The sequence below is a fragment of the Anguilla rostrata genome, chromosome 4 (genome assembly GCF_018555375.3).
Source record: "Anguilla rostrata isolate EN2019 chromosome 4, ASM1855537v3, whole genome shotgun sequence".
In the NCBI taxonomy this organism is placed as follows: domain Eukaryota; kingdom Metazoa; phylum Chordata; class Actinopteri; order Anguilliformes; family Anguillidae; genus Anguilla; species Anguilla rostrata.
The window spans coordinates 52,909,646-52,931,750 of NC_057936.1; the positions used below are offsets into that span (position 1 = coordinate 52,909,646).

At 40.4% G+C, this 22,105-nt stretch overlaps 2 protein-coding genes across 4 annotated transcripts in view; one reads left to right on the forward strand and one right to left on the reverse strand.

The window, feature by feature from the left end:
• Positions 1-13,108, reverse strand: part of LOC135253628 (early endosome antigen 1-like) — a 125,915-nt gene extending 112,807 nt beyond the window's left edge. Inside the window, exons 1-5 of one of the 3 annotated variants that reach the window (XM_064333172.1) lie at positions 12,991-13,108; positions 12,356-12,495; positions 9,989-10,138; positions 7,265-7,396; positions 1,063-1,130 (exon numbers count right to left, since the gene is read on the reverse strand). In XM_064333172.1, the coding sequence (XP_064189242.1) occupies positions 1,063-1,130; positions 7,265-7,396; positions 9,989-10,138; positions 12,356-12,495; positions 12,991-12,997 (497 nt within the window). In that variant the 5' untranslated portion in view covers positions 12,998-13,108. Of the gene's footprint in view, positions 1-1,062; positions 1,131-7,264; positions 7,397-9,988; positions 10,139-12,355 lie in introns of all 3 variants that reach the window. The other 2 variants (XM_064333170.1, XM_064333171.1) reach the window with 2 other exon arrangements.
• Positions 13,109-13,285: 177 nt separating this feature from the next.
• Positions 13,286-21,536, forward strand: pex2 (peroxisomal biogenesis factor 2). The gene is made up of 2 exons (XM_064333173.1): positions 13,286-13,411; positions 20,305-21,536. The coding sequence occupies exons 1-2, from the start codon at positions 13,408-13,410 to the stop codon at positions 21,216-21,218; spliced, it is 918 nt and encodes a 305-aa protein (XP_064189243.1). The 5' UTR covers positions 13,286-13,407; the 3' UTR covers positions 21,219-21,536.
• The last annotated feature ends 569 nt before the right edge of the window (positions 21,537-22,105 follow it).

A 22,105-nucleotide genomic window follows, 5' to 3' on the forward strand; every position in this document is an offset into this window, starting at 1 on the left:
ACAGGAGATCATGAACAATGCATTATGGGAAAGGATTGGTGAAAGCACTGCAGCGAGCTCTGACATTAATAAAGTGGTGTGGCTTATTTTGACTTATTTTAACTGAATGTAAATATATAAATAAATGTGCAGATGATAAACAAAGGCGATGCAAATGAGGAAAAACAGGATAAAAGACTCAAATTCCATCACCTACCACAGTGATTCTACCCCTAAGGACAATTTCAATCTGTTCCTTTTAGTGTCTGCACTGATGGCAGAAAGCTGCCTGCATTTCATATTTACATCGCTCCGGTTTGTGCCAACATTATCGTTTTTTATTTCTTTTCTTTTTTTTCGTGCAGTTTGTGAACAAACTTCCTGGAGCCAACTCTGAGAGAACACGGCAGGATTTGTGCTGGCTGAGGCACATTGCACCAATACCTGTGAAGGCCCAGCACCTGTGAAGTAGCACCTAGCGCTCTGAAAACGCACGGTCCCAGAGGAACGCCCGCGTCCCTCAGGTGGACTGAGAAAAAGTGCATCCCTCTCTCATTAGTAGCATATCGCGTATGAGAAAAGGCACTCTCAAGCTACACCTCACACAAACGCAAACGGATGCCTGCAGCTTTCAGTTCGACGCTCGGTTAAAAATGAAAAACCGATCGGCATATCACTGAAGGCGGAGAGGTAAAGAGACAAGCGTTGCGGATATGGTGCCTTGGGCACGCAATGTTGCGATCACAGACCAAACATTTTGGCTTCAATCTTTAAAAAAGGAATTTTTTTAGGCTACATTTCCCATAATTCATTCCACTTTAGGATCTATTCCAGGGTATTCAACATCCATTAGAAGTGGCATCGATACCCATTCGAACCAAAGAACAAATGCCGTTTTTTTATTATTATGAAGTATTTGCGCTCAATTTACATTGATTCAATATCATGTCATTCTACATCAATGGTAAGTTTCTTGTACTGCATTGCAAAAACTTAAGGAAAGAGGTTTTTTTAAAATAAATAAAAAAATCATGAAATGCAACAAACCAGTGGAAAATGTAATTTTACCAATTTTTGACTTACAGTTTACTGTAAACCGACGGCTCTGCGATTTCCTCCAGAGGAATTGTCCTGAGGGCAACACCAGAAACCTGTGGCACAAAACAAAAAAAGACTTTATTTTAAACAATCAAGATGTGTTAAGTCGTGACTGTTGGAGAAGTGTTGCCATTTAAACGTGCCACTTTTTAATAGCAGAAGGGCTACACTGATTGCCAAACTTAAATTACTTCTTAAGAGAACATGTATAGAAGACAAAGTTGACAACTGAAAATATAAAAAGGATTTTTTTTAAAAGGTGCTTTAAGTAATACAGTTACACTAATACAATTTTCCCTTCTGTGAGGATTAAATCAAAACTCTGACATAACTAACATAAAATTACATGTCCTGCTTTGAATAGTGGCTTTTAAAATTGGGTTTTTTTTTGCTTCTTGTAAATCCACTGTAAGACGAGCGTCTCCGAATCGTCATTATCTTGGTCAAAGTTTTGATTTAATTTGGTCACTATCCTTAGTTGCTACCCAGTGTACTCATACAAACAAGACTGACACTGTTACAGTGACTCTTCTTTATATGGTAAGGGTAACTATTGCGTGAATGTGAAATTATGCTTTTTCAGACATACAGTAAGTCAAAAGGAACACCTTTAATGTGGCGGGGGGGTGCTTCTGTGAATGTACACAGGGATCTGCCTCTTTTAACCTGGCCAACAATCAATGGCTGTCACTATCACAGGGACCCACTGAAGAGGTGTCAACTTTGTACAAGACAAAGTCAAGGGGGAAAAAGGAAACAAAAAAAAATAAAAAAATACCAGAAGCTCAATGCTCCAGGATGATAAAGCAGAAAGCGTGAAGGTAAAACAATCAAAATAAAAAAGTAAATAAATGTGAGGCGAGAGGTGAAGGGAGGGCGGGGCTGATAGCAGAGCTCTTTGATGGGAGGCGGAACCAAAACGCAAAGTCTGAGGGCCGGCGCTAACGAATTTGGCTTCCGTCCCGCCTGCCTCGCGCTCAGAAAGTTTTTTTTGCGGCTAGCGCTCCTTCACAGTCACGTGCGTGAAATACGGCAGGCCGTGCATCTCAAGCAGATGGTGATAAGGGTCACTCAAGAAAAAGGAAATCAATGCGGATGTTAATTACTCACAGGTCCAGTCACTATTTTTCTTCATGACCCATTTCGTGTGCTCTTTCAGCACAGTACACCCCCCCTCCCTCCCTCCCCCTCCCCCAAACAAACACATACTGGCTTTTGTCTTGCATTTCCTTTGTCCAGAAGTCACAGAGGGACCATGTATTTTTATGAACTGCGTGATATATAAACAGCTACCTTGGGTGGAGTGCATTAATGAGGAGCCTGCATGCATGAATCTGTGTGCAGTCTGAGGAGATGGGGGACTCATCCATTAAAAGCAACTTTATATTGTGCGTTTCGGTCCAGAAATGAATCGCTTCCCTGCTGCAATTGTCTCTAACGCAAGACTGCTTTTGTTATCAGTTTATAAGATTCCCATGATAAAATTGTTTTAAAAAAAGCCAAACTATAGACCTCTACTTCCAATATTGCCAATAAAACAGTATAAACTTGTAACTTATAAATACCTATACATGTCATTGTGTGCACAAATAAAAGCAGCATTTGTGATAATGTGTTTGACAAATGACGTTCTCTATTCAATTTGGGGAAATGCAAACAAGCCAAACACCTTGGCAAGTCACTGCTTCTTTTCACTCCCAATTTGTAACAAGCACAATTTTGCATTTTTCGCAGGAATGGGTACAACTAAAAAACCTATACAAGTAAATAAAAAGACAATTGAAGTCCCAAGCAGACTAGGGTATTTTTCTTCTTACTGAGTTAGTTTAAACAAAGTTTAATGCCATTAGCCAGAGATTCAAATAGATAAACATGCTGTGCACAACCAAGTACTCCAAATGCAGCTATTCCCATTAAGAAAAAGAGCTTAGTTATTCCCAGATCTCAAGGAGAGGTCCGCAAACAATGTGTATGAGTGAATGTGTACCTGATAAACAGGAGCATGTGACCTACAGAAAAGCTGCTCATTCAGTATGTACAGTTAATATTTTTGTTCAAAGAGGCACCAGTGGTAGATTCACTGCATTACTGAATTACACTGCAAAAGCAAAAAAAAAAACAAAAAAAAAAAAAAAAACAATAAAAGCAGGGATCTGTATTTAATGCGACTACAGTTGCGTCGAGGTCTGAACGGAAGGCCAATCAGGAATCCATTATGCCTCGTGACTGCAACAGAGTGATGGAAAACAAACCCAACACGACATCCCTCTTTAAACACACAGGTAAAGGGTTCCACATTCAAAATGATTCTGAGCACTGATCCACTTGTGCTGTTACTCACTAAATGTATTTGCTAGATTGTTCAAAATTTGCACACTAACCTTTTCTGTCTTGCCTTAAACTTCAAAAATGTCATTGTTCTAAAAGGATACGTGTAACTTTCTCTATGAAAAAATAAAGCACCAATGCATAATGCAATAATTTTATGTTAGCATTAATGTATGATCTATAATTAATCATATGAAGTACCCAAGTTCACTCACTCCCTCAGCCCTGTCTGTATGTAATAATCAAAATGTTTTGTTTTTGAGCATGTTATTGCCATTATTGTCTATGTATGGATAAAGAAAACATTTTTACAACCCATAATTAATGAAATTGGACATTTAAGTTTTGATTTCACCTTATTATAACTAAAGAATCATGAACACTGATGAGGAAAAACAATAGTTGCTGAATTCTTCACATAAACTTCAAGATTAAAGTGCATTGTAGCATGCCTGAATCTGGGTTAAAGGGAAAAAAAATAGCTGTCAACCATTTCACATTGGTGTCATGAGTAGTAAACAACACATTTACTATCAACTGACACTTATCTTTCCAGAAACAGTGAACAATTACATTATGAGGCTGAGTCTAGAACTGATACAGGCAGCACACAAGAAAATGAAAAATGTGTTCTGGAGTATAAATTACGCCCTTGTGAAATGTTAAGGTGACTAAGCAATGTCTGAAAAGGCAGTCCATTTATTACAAATGCAATTTCTTAAGTACAGAGGGTCAGCTTTTTCTCTCTATATGACAAAAAGTACTAGTGGACCAAATAAAAAACATGTATATGAGCTGTATAATGTAAATAAATATGATAAGCAAAATGAATAATAGAAATAAAAAACATTAGCTGATTAGCAACGTATATGAAATAGAGGTTATAATTTACTAGCAGGTCTCACAGTGTCCTGAATAAGGTCCCATTTGTGATCAGTCAATGTTACTTTCAGGGTTTATGAAAATGCTTGCAATTTATGGTAATAAGCTTTTTGAAGGTTATGACCATGGTAAACTAATTTGTTAGAGGAATGGCTAAAGCTGGCACAAATACAACTCAATCATTAAAGCTTGTGAAAAAAATACTATTAAAGTAATGGTCAAGTGCCCTAGAAAATAAAATCAACACACTAAGGCGGTACTGATATATAACAGTTTAGAAACATGGATGCTGCATCACACAAATTACTTTTCGCGATAATTGTGTGCATTAATATAACTAGAATATGAAAAATACCTTAAGAGGCAAGGAGAGGCATGGCCGCTTAACCTCTCTCAACAGCAAGTGGTGAAGCAGACAGAAAATGGACCGTCGTGCTGTTATAATCAACACTGAATGTTCACAACAACACACAAATCTGGGTCACCAGTGGCCTTCAAATGATGCACCCACATTTTTGTCATTTCCTGGCTCAGAAATATACATTTGCTATGCATTACTGCGGACGTAAAACCAAGCAGTACAATATTTAGCACTGAAGAGCTGGACAAAAATACATCCAAAAAAATGGTTAGGAAACAATCACATTTGCATAATGTCATCTTATAGAAAGAAACCAGTCAGCGCAGTTATCAGAATGGAGGGCACTGTATGCTTATGTCCCCACGATGCTGTTTATATTGCCAAACACACCACACAAAGGATTAACGGAAGATAAATGAACACCCACAACAGGGTTTCACCCCACCGCTTCCGTGGGCTTTCCCCGCTACACGTTTCCAGCAGGGAAGAGCCACGAGTGCTGGCACAGGGGTCCCCAGCTGTGCTAAAAGCCCCTTCCCGTGATGCACCTGCCACGCACACATGCAGCTAGCTTATGCTAAGGGAAGTGAGGTCTCGTTGCTTTGCCACCACATTAGAGGGTCCTCCTCTCCACTGACCTTCGCCTCCTACAGATGTGCGTTTTCCCTGGAGACAAATCCCTGCTCAGGCACAGTAGCAAACTGCATGTCATCCACAAGTGTAGATCTGCACTGCAACTGGTACATGAACTGATACCAACCCGCCTGATTAACATATTCCAGTGCATGCAAATATTAACGCAAATATCTCTGGAATAAAAACTGCACAGTACACAGTACTTTCAAATAACAGGACCTCAGACATTACTGACCACTGGGCCAGCCTTAGAGTAAGATATTAATTTAGCCCCCATAAGGTTCAAAATCTTTCATATTCTATACAGGCTTAAACTCTTGAACTAAATAGCTTTTCATTCACGTAGGATCAAATGAAATATTTAAACACATTTACGTTGTTTGTTAATAGACAAATACATTGGTATGAATGTCATTTTTATTCAGACCAATTATATTATCAAAAAATCACCTAAAATGAACTGCATATTCTAATACGGTTGAAAAAAAAGAATCGGCCTGGTAGCAGTGATCTCTTCAGACGTTGCACTCTTTGCTTTCTGTAAGTGAACCCGGAGCACTTGCCTGTTGTAATCTCCGTATCTGTATTCAGAGGTACAGTATGCCATCCAGCTGATATATTAATGTGGGTTTACAAGGGCATACAACTACATATGTAAGTTTGCCCTTATTGCTGACCTTACAATGCACTTAGTATCTTGTACTTGAATAATGCTGTCTCTGCTACTACAAGCAATTTATCCTAACTAACGACCGTCAAGCTCTCATAAATCAGCATTAGATTCCTTTTTCACTGAGCTGGTGACTTTTACTAAACGCAGATAGAGACCGCATTCCGAATGCTAACCTTGTATTGGCACCTCTATTGATTTTAATTAGTCTAATTAGTTCATTATTTCAAAAATCAAACAGAGCATTTATTACAGGGCTCCACTCCAGTGACATATGATTAGGGACTTAATATGGTAATGAAGCTGATCAATTATCACTCAAAAGGAAGTCATTAACAACAGTATTAGCATAGCCTGCAATCATGACCCCCCATCACTCCACACACAACCACACACACACACACACACACACACACACTCTTCCAAGTGCTTCCCACTGTTCTTAGCGCTCGCTGATCCCTCTGTGTGAGCACTGTGGAGAGGCTAATTTAGAAATCACTAAGCATACAATTTTGCTTACTTGTGACTTCATGCATTCCCATTCAGCTTAAACTGCGCCTCCTAGTCGATTTGCAGTGTTTGTGTTTGGGCTCAGCGGCCTGCTTCGGAGTGTCTGCTTTCCTGAAACAGGGCGGTGCAGTGCTGACACCGCTGGGTCGCCGGACTCCCGGGGACCGTTAATACCGCACCGAGCCCCGGTGAGCTGCGGCGTGGAACCCCGCCGGGCAGCCCGTCACAGCTGAGGCTGACCTGGCGTGGCGCTTGGCGGTGCCCTGCAGAGCTAGCGGCCGCAGAGATAGCGACCGCGCAGCAATAACTTCTCAGGCTGATTCGCATTCATTGGCGGGCGGGGACGTGATTTGGCACGAGTTCGACGCCTTCGCCCCCCCTCGCTCCGCCGCCGCCGTCAGCCCGCCAGCATGTGACCGGCCTCGCGTGGGCCCCGAGAGCGGAGCGCCACGCGGATCAAAGAGATGGATGAGGTCTCCGGAGGCCCTGATTGGAGGGAGGGCCCGGGGAGACCTCTGGGATAGGCCTGGTCGCCCAGGCTGGAGGGCCCTTTCCTGACCAGTGAGGTCAAGTGGAAGCCGCTGACCTGGAGCGCCGCGCTGGGTGGAAATGAGAGGAGCGGGAGGTGACTGGATCAAAGGAGGACTGCTGGGGACTGCTGGATCCAAAGCAGCCGCGGCCAGAAAATGAAATTCTATACTGAAGTGAGGGGGGGGGGTTCCAGCTTATGAACACCGGGCTGTCCCCATGATGTCCAAAAGCAAAAAAAAACAAAAAAAGAACGGCGGCATGCGACTCACGTCCAGCTTGTGCGTGTGCTGGGCCTGCCGGATCAGTCTGGAGAGGGTGCTGATGTCCAGCTTCATGTCCACCATCTCGCTGTGGAGGCCCTCCCTGTTCTCCTCCAGGCTCCTTTTCTGATAGCCCAGATCCTGCCGAAGCCACACAGCGAGCTTTAGCCTTTCTCCGCGGCCTCGCCTCGTTACGACACTTCAATCTGCGTCCCCGTCCTGGTTCCGTTAAGTGGGCTTTAGCGACCGACTACATTAAAAAATAACTCACTGTTCGAGTGAGTGCCGTTTGAGAGCTCTTGCTCAACACCTAAATAGGCCCTGAAAATAGCACGCCCTTAAATTTACCCTTAACACCCTATGCTAATATCAGAAAGCTAACTGTACCAAACACTGTGCGGCAAGCACAAACAAAGATTGATACTGATACACTGCATTTGAAAATAAAAGACATTACAGTCTATTACAGAATTCTGACATCCATACAAGCAACTCCATTACATCTTTTATAATTTTACAACCTAAAGGTAGCTTTGAATCCTCTGAATCAATTTCAGCTCTAATTATAGTCATTATAATAATGTTTAGTACAGTCTTGGGACAACTGTGTAATATGCATCTGAAGCAGCCAAATACCATTCCTGACTCAAATCAAATTCCTGCTATTCCAGATACCAAAGAGGGACATAAACAAGCTGCATTCATGACAGATTAATTGAAATATAGCACACCAACCAATAAACTCTGAGGTAAATGCAATAATGTACTCATTTATATTGTGCTATAAACCTTATTTGGTTTCCTTTGAACCCTCGCTACGCCCTCATTCATTTCTCTGATGCAAAATAAAAAAGTCAAACTAGCAACCTTAGTTTTCAGAGGTCGAACAATAAAAACACTTATCAATGTGAAGTGTGCCATACGGACCCTTACTGATTCCAAACCAAAGCCAAGGCTTTACAATCCTTCTACATCAATAACCAAACACTGAATAGGCCTGAATAATTTAACATGGTGATTAATCAATTATTTAAAATATCTATCAATGTAACATTCCCTAAATAGCAGTTACTACATGACGTGCAAATTAATATGGATGCATGTTTCCATATATTTGCACACTACATTTTAGACATGGGGTACAAAAATTGCTTATGTTCATCTTATTACAGTACGTATCCTCTGGTATATGTTCTCTGTTCTCTGGTACTCTTATAACAGTTATCACTTAGTGACAACTGTCGTGTTCCCTGTGACACAACTCTGATAGATTTTCAGTGAGCCAACATTCAAATCTACTGCTCGTGAAAATTATGAAAAACGCTCACAAAACACTGTGCTAAGAAAGGTAAACAGCTTATTTATTTTATTGCCAGGCTTGATGTCTTGTAAGAAAGCAATCCTAAAGGTAGGACAGAGCCAGCGATTTGCTTTTTTTTCTTTTTAATAAACGGTTTGGTTATCTTATTTTCCTTTTTTCAGTTGGTAGAGGGTGGTAGGATTAGGTTTCTAGACCAGTTCTGGGCAGTGTGCTGGTCCTTTTTCACAAAATAGTTTAGCTGTCTTGATTTTGTAGTTTATTATCTCTGTTTATTTACCCTTTCTGCCCTCCCCCATAATGCAAATGGTCTTAATGCACGTGGTAAACGAACCTGTAAAATGTGTTCACCAAAGAACCTACCTTACTTACCACAATTCAAGGGAAAAAAGCACAATGCCAATCCATTTTTGTAACTACTGTAAAATCTAATGCAAATAAAATTACGAAATTACAAGAGACTTGCAAAATTCCAGACACAAAAAACAGCATATTTTTATGTATTAAACCAAAAGAACAGAGTAATTTTGGTTAGACATTAAAGCCATGGTTTTGCTAAGAGTTCTTAAGGTAAACTGGATGGACTTAATGAAGAAAACGGTAACCTTGAAAGAAATAAATGCTTTCAGCTTTTCATATCAAAATACACAAAGCTCACAAAGCCTGCACAGACAGAAATGATACTGGAATACAATGGGAATTGGTAAACACCTATACAAATTATCATCTGAGTGTCTGAATCAGAACCAGACAGTTACAGAGATTCAAATGCTAAGACCTTATGTGAAGGCCATAACTACTTGTTCCTTTTAGTCCTTGGTCTCCTCTGTGTTTTATAGCACAGAACAACACAAAGGCCACACAGCACCCTTTAATACCATACTGAAAGAAAAATGTCCCCAATTTGTTTGCTTTTCTGTTTTGAAACTTGCAACAGACTATTGTGCTTTTAACATCCTCCTACATTTATTCATGAACGGGAGATGAATGTCACTGTGAGCTGGTGCTGAAAGACAATGTCTTTAAATAAAAAAAACATCTGAAGTACACCATTTCCCTAAATAAATCATTACAAATCATCACCGTTATTCATCATCTGCAGGAGCGTGTTTGTGAAACTTACCAAGTTGATTGTCACAGTTGCCTTTGGGGTCAGCCAAGTGTGTTTTAAACAAACAATCAAAAAAGGTACAGGCGGCCTGACCCATTGGCTCTAATTACACACATGCTGTGTCTAATCATTTCCTTTCAAAAATGACATTGAAATGGGAAAAAAAAACATTAATGGACAACTATAAAACACATGAAATTCCACCACAAAAATACTGAATGATAACGGGTATACACATGAATGCAAAGTAATAACGCAGCAGATTATTTTCTTACGAAACGTTTCTGAACATATATTAACTTACATCAATAATCTGGTCAGAACTGTGAATCTTCGCCTCCAAGAAGGCAACCTTTCCATTGGCTTCCTTCTCAAGATCTTCCACCGTTTGGATCAAAACTTGGTTTTGGTCACACAGGTCATTCACATAGGAATTCAGAATGCGTACTTTCATCTGCAATCAAAAATAAACGCAGTCCAAGCAAGTATACACTTTTATAACACCTTTTTCTTTGTACATAAGGTCAGACTGGACAGTTTACCTTTCCAAGAAACAATTCCATGAATAGGGCCTAGTATTTCAAATTAAATGATGGATGCTTGGCTAGAAAAACAACAACCAATCAATTCCAGCAATTTTTAGAAATAAATTGTGTCCAATGCTGAATAGGAGATGTTTGTATTGGTCTGGGTGCATGATGTCGGTCTCCTGTGTAAAAAAAGATCTGCATGGAACCATCATGCAATGCATGTGTGATATTCTCTCTGCTCCTGCTCCTTGATACTCCCTCTATCCCAGAAGGTGCATTCTTCTGAGAAAAATCAACTCGCACCCACACTGTTTGATCCCGTAATTCACAAAATCCAGAACCATTATCACTAAACTCCCGACTGCCCATTTCCCAGCTGCTTAGACCAACTCTCTGTACCCAAGTCAATTAATGTGCAGGCTACCTCAAATATCTCTTTGCCTGGATGCTGTTTCTGTTGTACATTTGCCTGACTCAAACGTAATACTTTCATATAACCGTTTAAACTAGGCCATGTCTAGGGACTGGCAAAATGAACAATGCTTGGAACATTACCAAGAATACAATAAGTCAGTGATAAATAGGGCAAACAATAATATTTTCAACTGTTTTGAAATTTGATAATGCTCTTACTATATTGGTTTTGTAAAGTAAGCTAAATATATCTAGCATCACATAATTAAGCTGTAAATGTGTTAGATACCTGAATGTTTCTGTATTCAATTTGTATTCATTTTGTCTTGGTTATGCTGTAAGAATAATGCTTACATTAATTTTCAGTTTCTTGACTTGACTAATTGTGGGACCTCTAGACATGTGAGAAACGTGTTGGACCTGCTAGCTAGCTAGATTTGCTAGTTAAAAGGTTGCATAGAACTCAGTTTTGTTAATGTAGGCCCCTTAAAACATTAGCAATGACAATATTCCATTGAGCTGAAATGTCCCCAGAAGACAGCTAAGAAACACGCATGAGCGTGTTTACTAAGATGGTATTCCGTTCTGCATTTATGTAACTCCACGCTAGACTTGATGTTAGCTCCACTGTTGTAAGTGGACTTCCAATGATTGTTCCTGTAACATCTATGCCGTTGCCTGATATCTAGTATAGTCCCCAAATGCACAACTTTATTATGTGCCAAGCCTTATTCCTAAAACCTTGTTTTGTACACCATTCTGATGTAAAGCAAGAAATTTTAGTTTGTAATTAAATTAGTTCAAATGACTATTTTTTTTTTCCTTTCCGCAAGGTCTGTATTTTGATGCATGTTACAAGACGGAAGAGTTACTAATTGAACTGATACGACAAACTGGTTCTATGAATGCCGCATTTGTTTAGCAAAGCAATTCCGTTAATTTACAAACATTGGGCCTCATTCACAAAACTTTTCTTAAATTATTCTTACTTTAGTTTTTAGAAATGTTGGCTGTTTGTAAATTTTATATGAAATGCTGTACATGTGGTTTGCATAATAAAACAGCCAACAAAAACAGATAAGGAAAAAAATGATGAATTCAGAAATGTTCTTGGAAACGTTCTTACACGCAGTTTGAGATAAAATGTGATCGTACACGTTTCCTGAAACATGCTCATTGCTCCTAAAAACAAGCCAACAATTTCCCTATTTATACAGGCACTATTCAACGCTTGACATTTCTAAGGAACAGACTGCGTTTTTTTCTTCATAATAACTGATTTGATGGGCCTTCCTAATTGCATTAGCTAAATTGTACAATGTGGTTTTGCGCACCTGACGAGCCAAAGACTTGACGGTTGTGACGCGCAGCATGAATCCCTAAAAAGCGTTCACATAGCTAGCATCTAGCTAGTTAGTATCGAAATAGCTTATTGGACTAACGAAGCGTTGTATTTAATGAAAGGCATACAGACGTTGGTCGTTTATGTTAGATCTATGTATGAGCCAAACTGAAAGATAGGTTGTGATGATGTGTGCAACAGTTTACTAAAGGGACAATTAAACAGCCAGAGCTGATCAGTGGAATAGGTACTATAGGATGTATCGACACGTGAACCTGCCCATAGCTAAATGCTAGCTACCTACGTTATTTCTATTTGCTAGCATAATCACAGTCCCTCTTCCCAGCTAGCCCAAGGCTGCATGGACACATGGCATGATGCCTACCCGTAAAATCTCTTCATGACTCCCGCCTCCTGTTTCGAATTCCAGGCGCCTCAGTCTCTCTTCGTACAAGCCCTTGAATTCGTCCAGGAGGTGTCTCATGTTCCTGGTTACAGGGCAGCGAAGTCTCCCCTCACCCCGTTCTGGGGGAGGCACGATTCTATGCTTCAAAACATCGCTGTCACAAACTGACATACTGTTTTCTTGGCATTCAGTGGCATTTCGGCATCTTTTCTCCATTTCATTACCAGTTTCCAAATTGCAGTTACAACCTAGTTAGACTAGCAAACTTTAAAAGCCTGCAAACAGTTGGGTAGCAAAACGCACATTGAAAGCCAGCGAAACCCTGAGGATTGCTAAATACACGTTTTGCATTCGTGATACCTGAATGTAACTAACGTTAGCTTGTTCGGCCAACTACTGTAACTTTCTCTATCATTCCGTCTAACACGCTCATGTTGCCTAGCATGATCATGGCCACAAAGTTTAACAGACTAGCAAGTGAAACAGTATCTGGCTATAACTAATTATTATTATTTTAATAAACGACAGTGGCGGCTCGCTTTATTACGCTGGAAGACAAAATGTAATTATTCGCTAAAAACATTGTAATTCTAGTCTATTCGATTTCAACTTGCCATTCATTGGTATTCGTATTCGGTGGTAAGACCCGTTTTCGTTAAACGGACGGCAACTGTAAAAGCATGGTCATGCCTAGTTCGCTACCTGTAATGCCCGCCTACAAGCGGAATATGATTGGTTACATGTCAATATCGATACAGTGATTGGTTAAAATTACAAGAAAACTGTAGTCAAGGGTTAGGTTGAGATTTAGTAAACAATCTTAAGGGCCCTCCCATTTCTGGTCGCCTCGCTGTGATTTTTGTGTTTGCCTCGCTGAGTCAGGTGATTGGTTTCATGGTTGTCATAGGCCCATGACCAAAGAAAAAGGTGATTGGCCTGCATATTTTAGAGGGGTGGCTGTCGTTGTGTGATCCGGAAATGTAAGGTTCCCGAGCAAGAGGATCTGAAAATATTCGTGTACAAACTAAAATATGGGTAAATAATTATTTCTCATTATTATTTATTTTTGCAGACATGGCGTTGTTCAACGAAATTATCGACATGTGCACGGCTTGTTATGCGTATTCCTACCAGTAATTTCAGGAAAACAGACGCACGTATTTTCCACATATTAGCCTATTATAATAATGTCAGGAATACGTCGAACAGTTAAACTGATCATAGTGCGATTCACGGTAGCAACACGGTCAACGTCAGTGCACCCATAATATATATAATTATATACCTAACTAATGCTATATATCTCTGCCCGACCAAGAAAGATTATTATCATATAATGATACTGCACGGTGTAGCAAATTCCTTGCTGACTTGCTAGCTAGATACAAAATGTACCTGCTACATTCTGCCCATATACCATGTGCCATAGTTTTCTAGACGAGTGACGATCACATACACTTTGAGTAGCAATTACGTAGGAAATAAGAAAGGACTTGGTAATTAGCTATGTTCTAGACACCAATGGTTAACGTAGACATCGGGTTTTGCTTCTTTTTTTTTGTCCACAGAAGATTGCTGTGGATACCTAAATATAATAACTGCCCTCAAGTCATTGCAATTACTGCAGCTGCAGTAATCGTATTCTAAACCTTAGCGATTACTGAGCTAACCAGTGCTCTTTTTCTTCTTAATGCTGTTCCAGACAGTTGATTTTGATAAGCCTAAGGTTTGGCCTATATATATTTTTTTTCCCCCCTCATTTTTCTCAGGCTCATAATGTCTTTCTTGACTTTAATTGGCACAACTCTGGTGGTGCATATGCTGACAAACGACAATAACAAAATCCAAAAGCCTAGAATCAAGACTAGGTACTGAAAGCTCTCTTATACTTGCTGTAAAGAAACTGTTGAAAACACCTGACTAACCAGAAACATCTGTGAAGCCATTTGTCCCAAACATTATGATTCCCTGAAATGGGCTTTGTATAAAAAGTGTTGTTATTTCTACAATGGTGAAACCAAAATGTATTAAAATACCCTTTAATAAAATCTGAGAATCTGCACTGTAACCACATGTGAATTGTTTAATTACAAATACAAAATCATGAAGTACAGTGCTAAATCAAGAAATAAAATAAAAAATAAAATAAATAAAAAAATATATATAAAATGGCTTTGTCCTAAACATTATGGTGCTCATTGTATATGCAGAATATATATGTGTATATATAATACGCACACACACACACATATATATCTATATAATATATAGGCTACATGCAAATACAGAGTATTGTGACAGTTGTGTCAGATTGGTTGTTTTTCCTCTATAGTAATCAAATGTGTATTTTCAAATAAAACAATGACTATGAGGCCAAATCCATAATGTCTTCCTTTAGTCTAATGTCTCCCATGTTTTTTTTAGTTTTGTTTTTAGTAATAGACATTGAGCAATATAACAAAAAAGTGTTCGTATACAATGCACCACTAGTACTGGTTGCATTTCCACCAGTTGGAACTGTTTTTAGAAACATTGTCTCAGTTACATTTTGACGACAAAAAAAAGGTATCTGGATAAATATAGATGGGTATGCATATCTACATATATAAGATTCTATGTCGTACAATATATGTACAGGCATTCCAGGGGAGGGGCTTCTGTGTCAGCATATGGAGGGTTTATCACCACTGTTATTTTACAGATGTATGAAATATATTTCCTAAACACACACGCAGGCGTGTGCACACACAAACATACACACACAATACTGGCAGTACTCCATTCACTGCAAGTGACTAATGAATAGAAACAGACTCAGAATGTAGAGATCAAAGTTCATCTAAACACCCTAGTCGGTGTAAGCAAAGCATTATACCAAAGTTGGCGTTATTGATTTTTTTTGGCTCCACTTACTTCTACTCACCCCACTTAATCATTGTCCTTTATCTCCCTTTTTCAGTCTGCTTGCAACTTACTTCATTCAAGCCTAATCCTCACTGTAATTATCATGTTGTGTTCTTGACTTGTAAAGCAAAAATGTGTTTAAAGCAAAGTACAAAATATATAAGGAACTCAAGGTTCAAGAATTGGTGTTGTTATTATTGAGTGCAATTTCAGGGAGTTGATAACTCAGGATTATATTGAGCTCAAATGGTGAAGTACACACTTAACATAATGAGTGGATTTAGAAAGAATCAGTGAAATGGAGTTAGACTTGTATGATCTCAGCTGGGGTCAAGGGGTTGTGTATAGATTCCTCCAAAAGAAGCATTTGAAACGATTGAGTTTTATGGTTTTGGCAGCCAAATCTGCAAAGATTTCAATAATTTCTCATGTAGATGTAAAATTATTCTTACATTATTCTTACATATAGTTTTGGCTAATGTGTTCTTGCTTCCCCTGTATGGTGTCAATGAGAATTGTTGTGTCATGTGTTGCAAATGCATCTTAAATGCACAAATAAGTCACTTTAATACAGTAAATAGTATTTTTGTCCCCAAGTAAACTCCATCTTGAATGATGCAGCTCCACCAAGTTAGACTGCTGTAATTTCAACATTTTACCAGTTTAGCTATATAAATGCAGTCCATGATATGCCTTCTTATATGTGCAAGTGAAAGCATGGGTTAGCTGACATACTGTATCAATTTGGAGGATTAGTTTGGAGTTGATAGGAGTAGGGGGCTTTGAAGATGATTAATTTCTGTGTAACATCAGGCAACTTGGTTACACAGAAAATGAGTTATGCCTCTTTTGTATCCCTAGTAGGTATATATCAGCATGCAAAGGTGAGAGCATTATTTGAATGGAAGCAATCTCACTGAATAATGATGTCATTCGGTGTGGACATCAATTAACCACAGGGTTTAATTTCATTAAGCTGACCGAGATGAATTAAGTAACTCGCTGAAGAAGCCAAGGTTGGAAAATGGAACATTTTGCCGTTTTTATTTTGTATTATTATGCAGCACGTCAATCTTAACATTTGCCATCTTTGCTTAGGATCAGTGTTCTGCATAGTGATTATAGACCTAGTTTCCCAGGGGACGACAAGGTGTTTGGCAAACACGGGCTTCTTATAACCCCACTCAGTACTTCATTTGCACTGTCGTTTTAATCATAACAGCATCATTTAACAATGCATATAAAACGGCTCGTATGTACTAAAACGTGCATTTTTGTACACGGAGATGAACTTGGCGGAACATGGCCTATTTTGATATTGTCTTTTACCGCATTTAGCATATCCCGTGTGTGCCTTTCCATGTCTATTATGGGACTATGTTTGTAGGTATTAAATATGCTGAGGCATTTCTGTTCGCATGATGTAGAGGTTCAATGCTCAATTTAGCCTGTTAGGTACAACTTTGCAGTTTCCTCATTTATTAGCAGTTCTCGTCTTTTAGTGTGCTGCTTCAGCCACTAAATGTTTTATGAGTTTTTAAGTTGTATTCCTGAGAACCCCTGTACTTATTACTTATACAGGCTTTGCATCTTCCACCTTCATACTCGCAGAATCAATTAATTCTTTTAAATAATTTACGTTCTCGGCAAACTAGATTAAGCAAAGCACATATCTTTGTGTCAGCCGTGCTTTAAAGGATGTGTTTCAGACATTAACTTACCCCTGACCCTCCAGCTTTCAGAATTCTTTGGTGATTAGGGAAATAGGGTTGCCCTGATAAAGCATTAGTGTTGCGACAGCAAGGGCCATGGACCCCAATGCATTTGCACACATCCATTTTTTATGATACAGACCCATAACAATTAGTCTGGTCACTGAGTGGATAATTTTAGTGTCCCTGTAAGCTGTTTTCAGAATGACATCACTTTGAAAGTTCAAAAATGGGCATTCTCATCAGATTTTATCTGGTGAACATTACCAACACTGGTGAGAAAGAGGGGGATGATCAAGTTACTCAGTAGAGCTTAAGGTTTGACCTCTTGCATAAATTCATTTTTCGAATTTAATGAAAAACAAACATTGTTTCATTTAATTAATGTGTCTATAGAGACATGATTTGCATGCTATATCATTGAAATAGCACTTGACTGCATAAGGTTTCAGTGACACAGTAAAACACTTTGGAACTGTACCTCACAAATGTAGCCTATATAGCCTATTTGATAAACTGGAGTTTTTAAATTAGTCTGTAGTCGCAGCTGTGGAGGTGATCAACTTCAAAGATCATTCCATTAAAACTGCCTTTTTCCAAACATTTCAGCGTTGGAAAATTCTTGTTCATTTTAGTAGTTACATTATTGTCTTGCTTGAGCAGGCTGTTGCACCCTTTCTGAAGAAATAACAGTATCTCTAAGAAGCCTTCCAATAAATGTTTATTCTTGGGTATATTTAATTTACTTGACACTCAGATTTAGTCCTACATTGCTTGTGTGCCATAAATGTATTTAGTCCTGTCTTTTGGATTCACGTAGACTGTACTTTAAGCTCTTGTGTGCTCACAGCATTTGGCAGTGATTGTGGGGCTTGTGAAAGGAAACGTGACCGCGCACGTCGCTAACGCCGCGTTTGAGCCAAAGTCTTATGGACACCGAGGACCCTCTAGAGGGCCTCTGTGCATTATGGTCATTGGCGCTATGACTAAGCCCAAGGTCAAGAGAGCCCAGCCTCCTTGAATTCCCAGGATTCCAGATCTTCCAGTTGCTGCGGGACGTCCCTGTCCCCCATCTCCCCTGTGCCGCGATGCCCAAGGTCAGGCTGATTCTCTGCTTATCTTCTCCGCCATTGCAGGCCTTACCCTAGAGGAAGCGCTTTTTTGGGGGGGATGATGCCTGATTTGTTGTGCTGATGTCAGTCATGTGTCACCCACCACAGGTTATCAAAGCCCCTCTCACTCATGTGTTCAACATTAGCAGTGTACCTCCCATCCATTTTGACAGTACACACATGGTATGAATTTCCCCCCGTATTTGGAGATATTTCGGATATTTCTTTGTTTCAGTGCTACATAGAAATCTTGGACACTATCTGCACAGCCTCAGCCATATGATTTTGTTAAAATGTAACTTCCAGTACTGAAAAGCATTTGTCTTCATTTGAATGGTCACATATTGCTGACTGCCTAATTGTTCTTGTCTCATTGTTGAGAGAACTTCCCTCTGACCACCATCTGAGGTGAAAGGAGATTTTGATTGCAAAGCTGTGTTTGTTTGTATTTTCTAGCTCCATTCAAGCGGACAAGCGCAACCTGCCAAAACGGCTTTTTCCCAGTACTGATAGATGTGAGAATTATAAAGTCATTGTCTCATGGGCAATGGCTGTACGTGAATCGCATGAACTCTGCGTGCTGGGCATGTCTCTTGTTTACAATTTCAGTAAACACAGCCATCGATTGCGAGTTTTGATGATTACTTAAGAACCATAGATTTCCAGTTCTGTAGTTAAAGCCTTGTAAATTTAAATGCTTAATTTTTATAGGCAGTCCACATTGACAGAAGTGTCTAGTTGTAATATATCTGGCAAGTACTATGAGTCTGAAAGAACTTGTCAATAGTAATCCCGGTATTGATAGCAGCCCTGTAGGAGATGTTACTTGCCCCAGCTAACATCCATGTGATGCTCTAAATCATAATTACATTAATATTGACAGACCCTCGACAATAGTCACATTACTATTGATAGGTCGCTGTCAATAATATGTTCCCAAATAAAACATATTCATTCATAACTTGTAAACTACTCAATAAAAGCTTTGAAAAGAATATCAAGACTTTGTATCCCTAGAGTGGATTGGAGCTATAATTTGTCTCACCTAGTCCACTGCCTCTCTGCATTGAAGGATTTTCCTGTACGCATGGCCAGGGTGTTATCTGACTGATAATGACTGGGGAAATGCAGTGTCACTGGGCCATATGTGACACTGATGTATTTTTTTAAATGCCATTTTAATATGATGGAGCCAAGTTTAGGAATTATAAATTAGCCTACTTTTTTTTTTGTCAACTTCTTTTTCAGAATTGATTTATTTACTTATGTATTTATTTATTTTCTGTTTTCCTCCTGTATACAGGCTCATCATAACCAAAATAATGTTGGAAGAAATGTTAGATTGCATTTAATTTTATTTGTTTTGTTGGTCCTGGGGCTCTGCTGTGTGTGCCTGGTTTTGTTTCAGCTAATCTGTTGATCAGGTCTGAATCTGTTGATCAGTTGAGGTCACTGAAAACCTGTTTGGCTCAATACGTTTTACTTTGTTTTTGACCATTTTTAAAAATAAATGGATTCGTTTCAATGAACAGGTGTACATTTTCAGCATTTAAGACTGATTTCAGCTGTAGGGCTGCCAGTTAGCCTCATCAGTGTAGGCTAAACCCTTTCAAAAGGAACAATTGGGAACAGTTTCCAAAACCCTGGAACCATCTTCCAGAGCACATTACAGCATATAAAGCCTTTAGCTATGTGAGACATTATCAGTTAAGTTTGTAAATGAATATGCAATATTCATTCTTTGCTAGATGAATACCTGTTTGTGTGTAATTAGAAAAACAACAGCTTGTTATACAGGAATTGCAATTACGGTTGGAAGAATACCCAGCATGCACGGCGAGGCTCTGAACTGAGTTTGAGAGTCCCCTGTTTAAAAAAAAAAAAAAAAACCTCCAAGTGACAGAACAGTAAGCGGTGAAGAATTGGGGAATGTCACAGCGCTGAGATCCAAAATAAAAGCGGCCAAAGTAAAGTAGTTCCACATGGCGGATGTTTACCGCATTGCCAAGCCTGTGCTGTTTGGATAATCTTCTGTGATGTGATTTGTCCGCACTCTAAATCTCCAGAGGGACCGGCATTAGGCATCCAGTGCCAGCGCACAGCAGAGCCGAAAAAAGGCATTTACTACGGGCTTTACATGTGAAAAGTGATTTCAGCCCAAATGCAAAAACCCATAACCGTTTCCTTCTTCTGCCTGTAGATGAAACCCGAGGAGACCCTTCCGCGGAAGACAGTCCAAGCACTTTAACTCCGGTTTTGAGAATAAGTCAGCTGGATGCTTTTGAACTGGATACCGCTCTGGAGCAGCTTGTTTGGTCACAGTTCAGCCAGTGTTTCCAGCATTTCAAACCCGGACATTTAACCCCCTTTGAACCGGAGCTGAAAGCACTCCTACAGCTCCTTCTGTGGAGGTTCACCGTCTATTCCCGCAGTGCCACGGCGGGGCAGTCCCTGCTCAACATCAGATACAAAAACGATCTCTCTCAGGCCCGGAGGTACCGGCCGATGAGTCGGAGGCAGAAGCTGTGGTTTGCCCTGTGCGCCATCGGAGAGAAGTGGCTCAAAGAGCGGTCTCACAGCCTGTTCCTCAACCGCCCCGCCGAGTCCGCCGTTCACAAAGCCCGCCGCGCGCTCGCGTTCCTCGACGGCTTCGCCAAAGTGGCCAGCCTCCTCAACTTCCTGGTTTTCCTTCAGAAGGGACGGTTTCCCACCCTGACCGAGCGGTTCCTGGGGGTGAGGGCGGTGTTCAGCCGGCCCCAGGGCGTCCGCGACGTCGGGTTCCAGTACGTGAACCGCGAGCTGCTCTGGCACGGCTTCGCCGAGTTCCTCATCTTCCTCTTCCCCCTGGTCAACACGCGCAGACTGAAAGCGAGCGTGCGCTCTCTCTTCTCTCCCCCGGAAGGGCAGGGCGTGGCCGCGGAGGCCGCCCACTGCACCGAGTGTGCCCTCTGCGGCGAGTGGCCAACCATGCCGCACACCGTGGGCTGCAGCCACGTCTTCTGCTACTACTGCGTGAAGAGCCACTCCATAGCTGACATGTACCTCTCGTGTCCGAAATGCGGCACGGAGGTCCAGGGCCTGGAACCTGTGAAGATGCAGATTCAGCCTGTTTGAGGACACGTCTTGATTTGGACCTTCATCAGTGCAGTGTTTTGCTGTGTTGAAAAGCGGCCATAATGATATTAATATTTGTAAGCCTATCATGTGAAATAAAATGAACAGGTTAAATAAAAGATGTAGTGGTATAAATTGCACATTTGTCAATAAATGTGAACGTGTTTTTCCAATGGAAAATGAGTTTTAAAAATCTGATTAATTAAAAAAACAAATGTAAATGTGAATTTACACCTTGTTTTCAGTTTCTAACATGCAGTTGCATGGAAATCATTGTAGCTCTTACGAATCTTAAAAAATAAATGGACTAAAATATGACTGTAGTGCCCTGCTCAGTTACTGCCTCATTTCCATCATTCATGCTCGCTGGCAATTTACAGAAGATCAAGGCGAACCTGTGACAGCAGGGGTGGGGCGCTTCGATTGACAGACATCCCGCGGTAATCTCCTTGGCCCTCCTTAATACGGCCGTAAACTGTAACAAACCCTGGCTAGGACCGTGCAACTTTGAGGAGAATTATGCGCTAATCCCAATAATGACTCCAAGGATGGTTATTTATTCTGGCATTAACCTTCTTCGAATGAGCGGCGCCTGAGGCGAAATGCTCCCCGGTAGTCTGAAACCTGCTACAAAGCCCCGCCTTTTCTGATCGCTCTGGCTTAATTACGGATTGCGAAGGCAATCAGTCTCATCTCGAAGGCGCGATGGCTTCCTTTGATTGCGGGACGTTGTGCGCTCTAAGGCGCGGTTTCGAACGGACCGTCGGATGAAAGGGACCGAGCCGCAAGAAGGTCCACTTCACAGAGGGGCTCTGTGATTTCTGTCCACCTGTAACGAGCGTGAGAATTAACGAGCAGAACCTCTGTCGTTATTGGAGGATTTTACC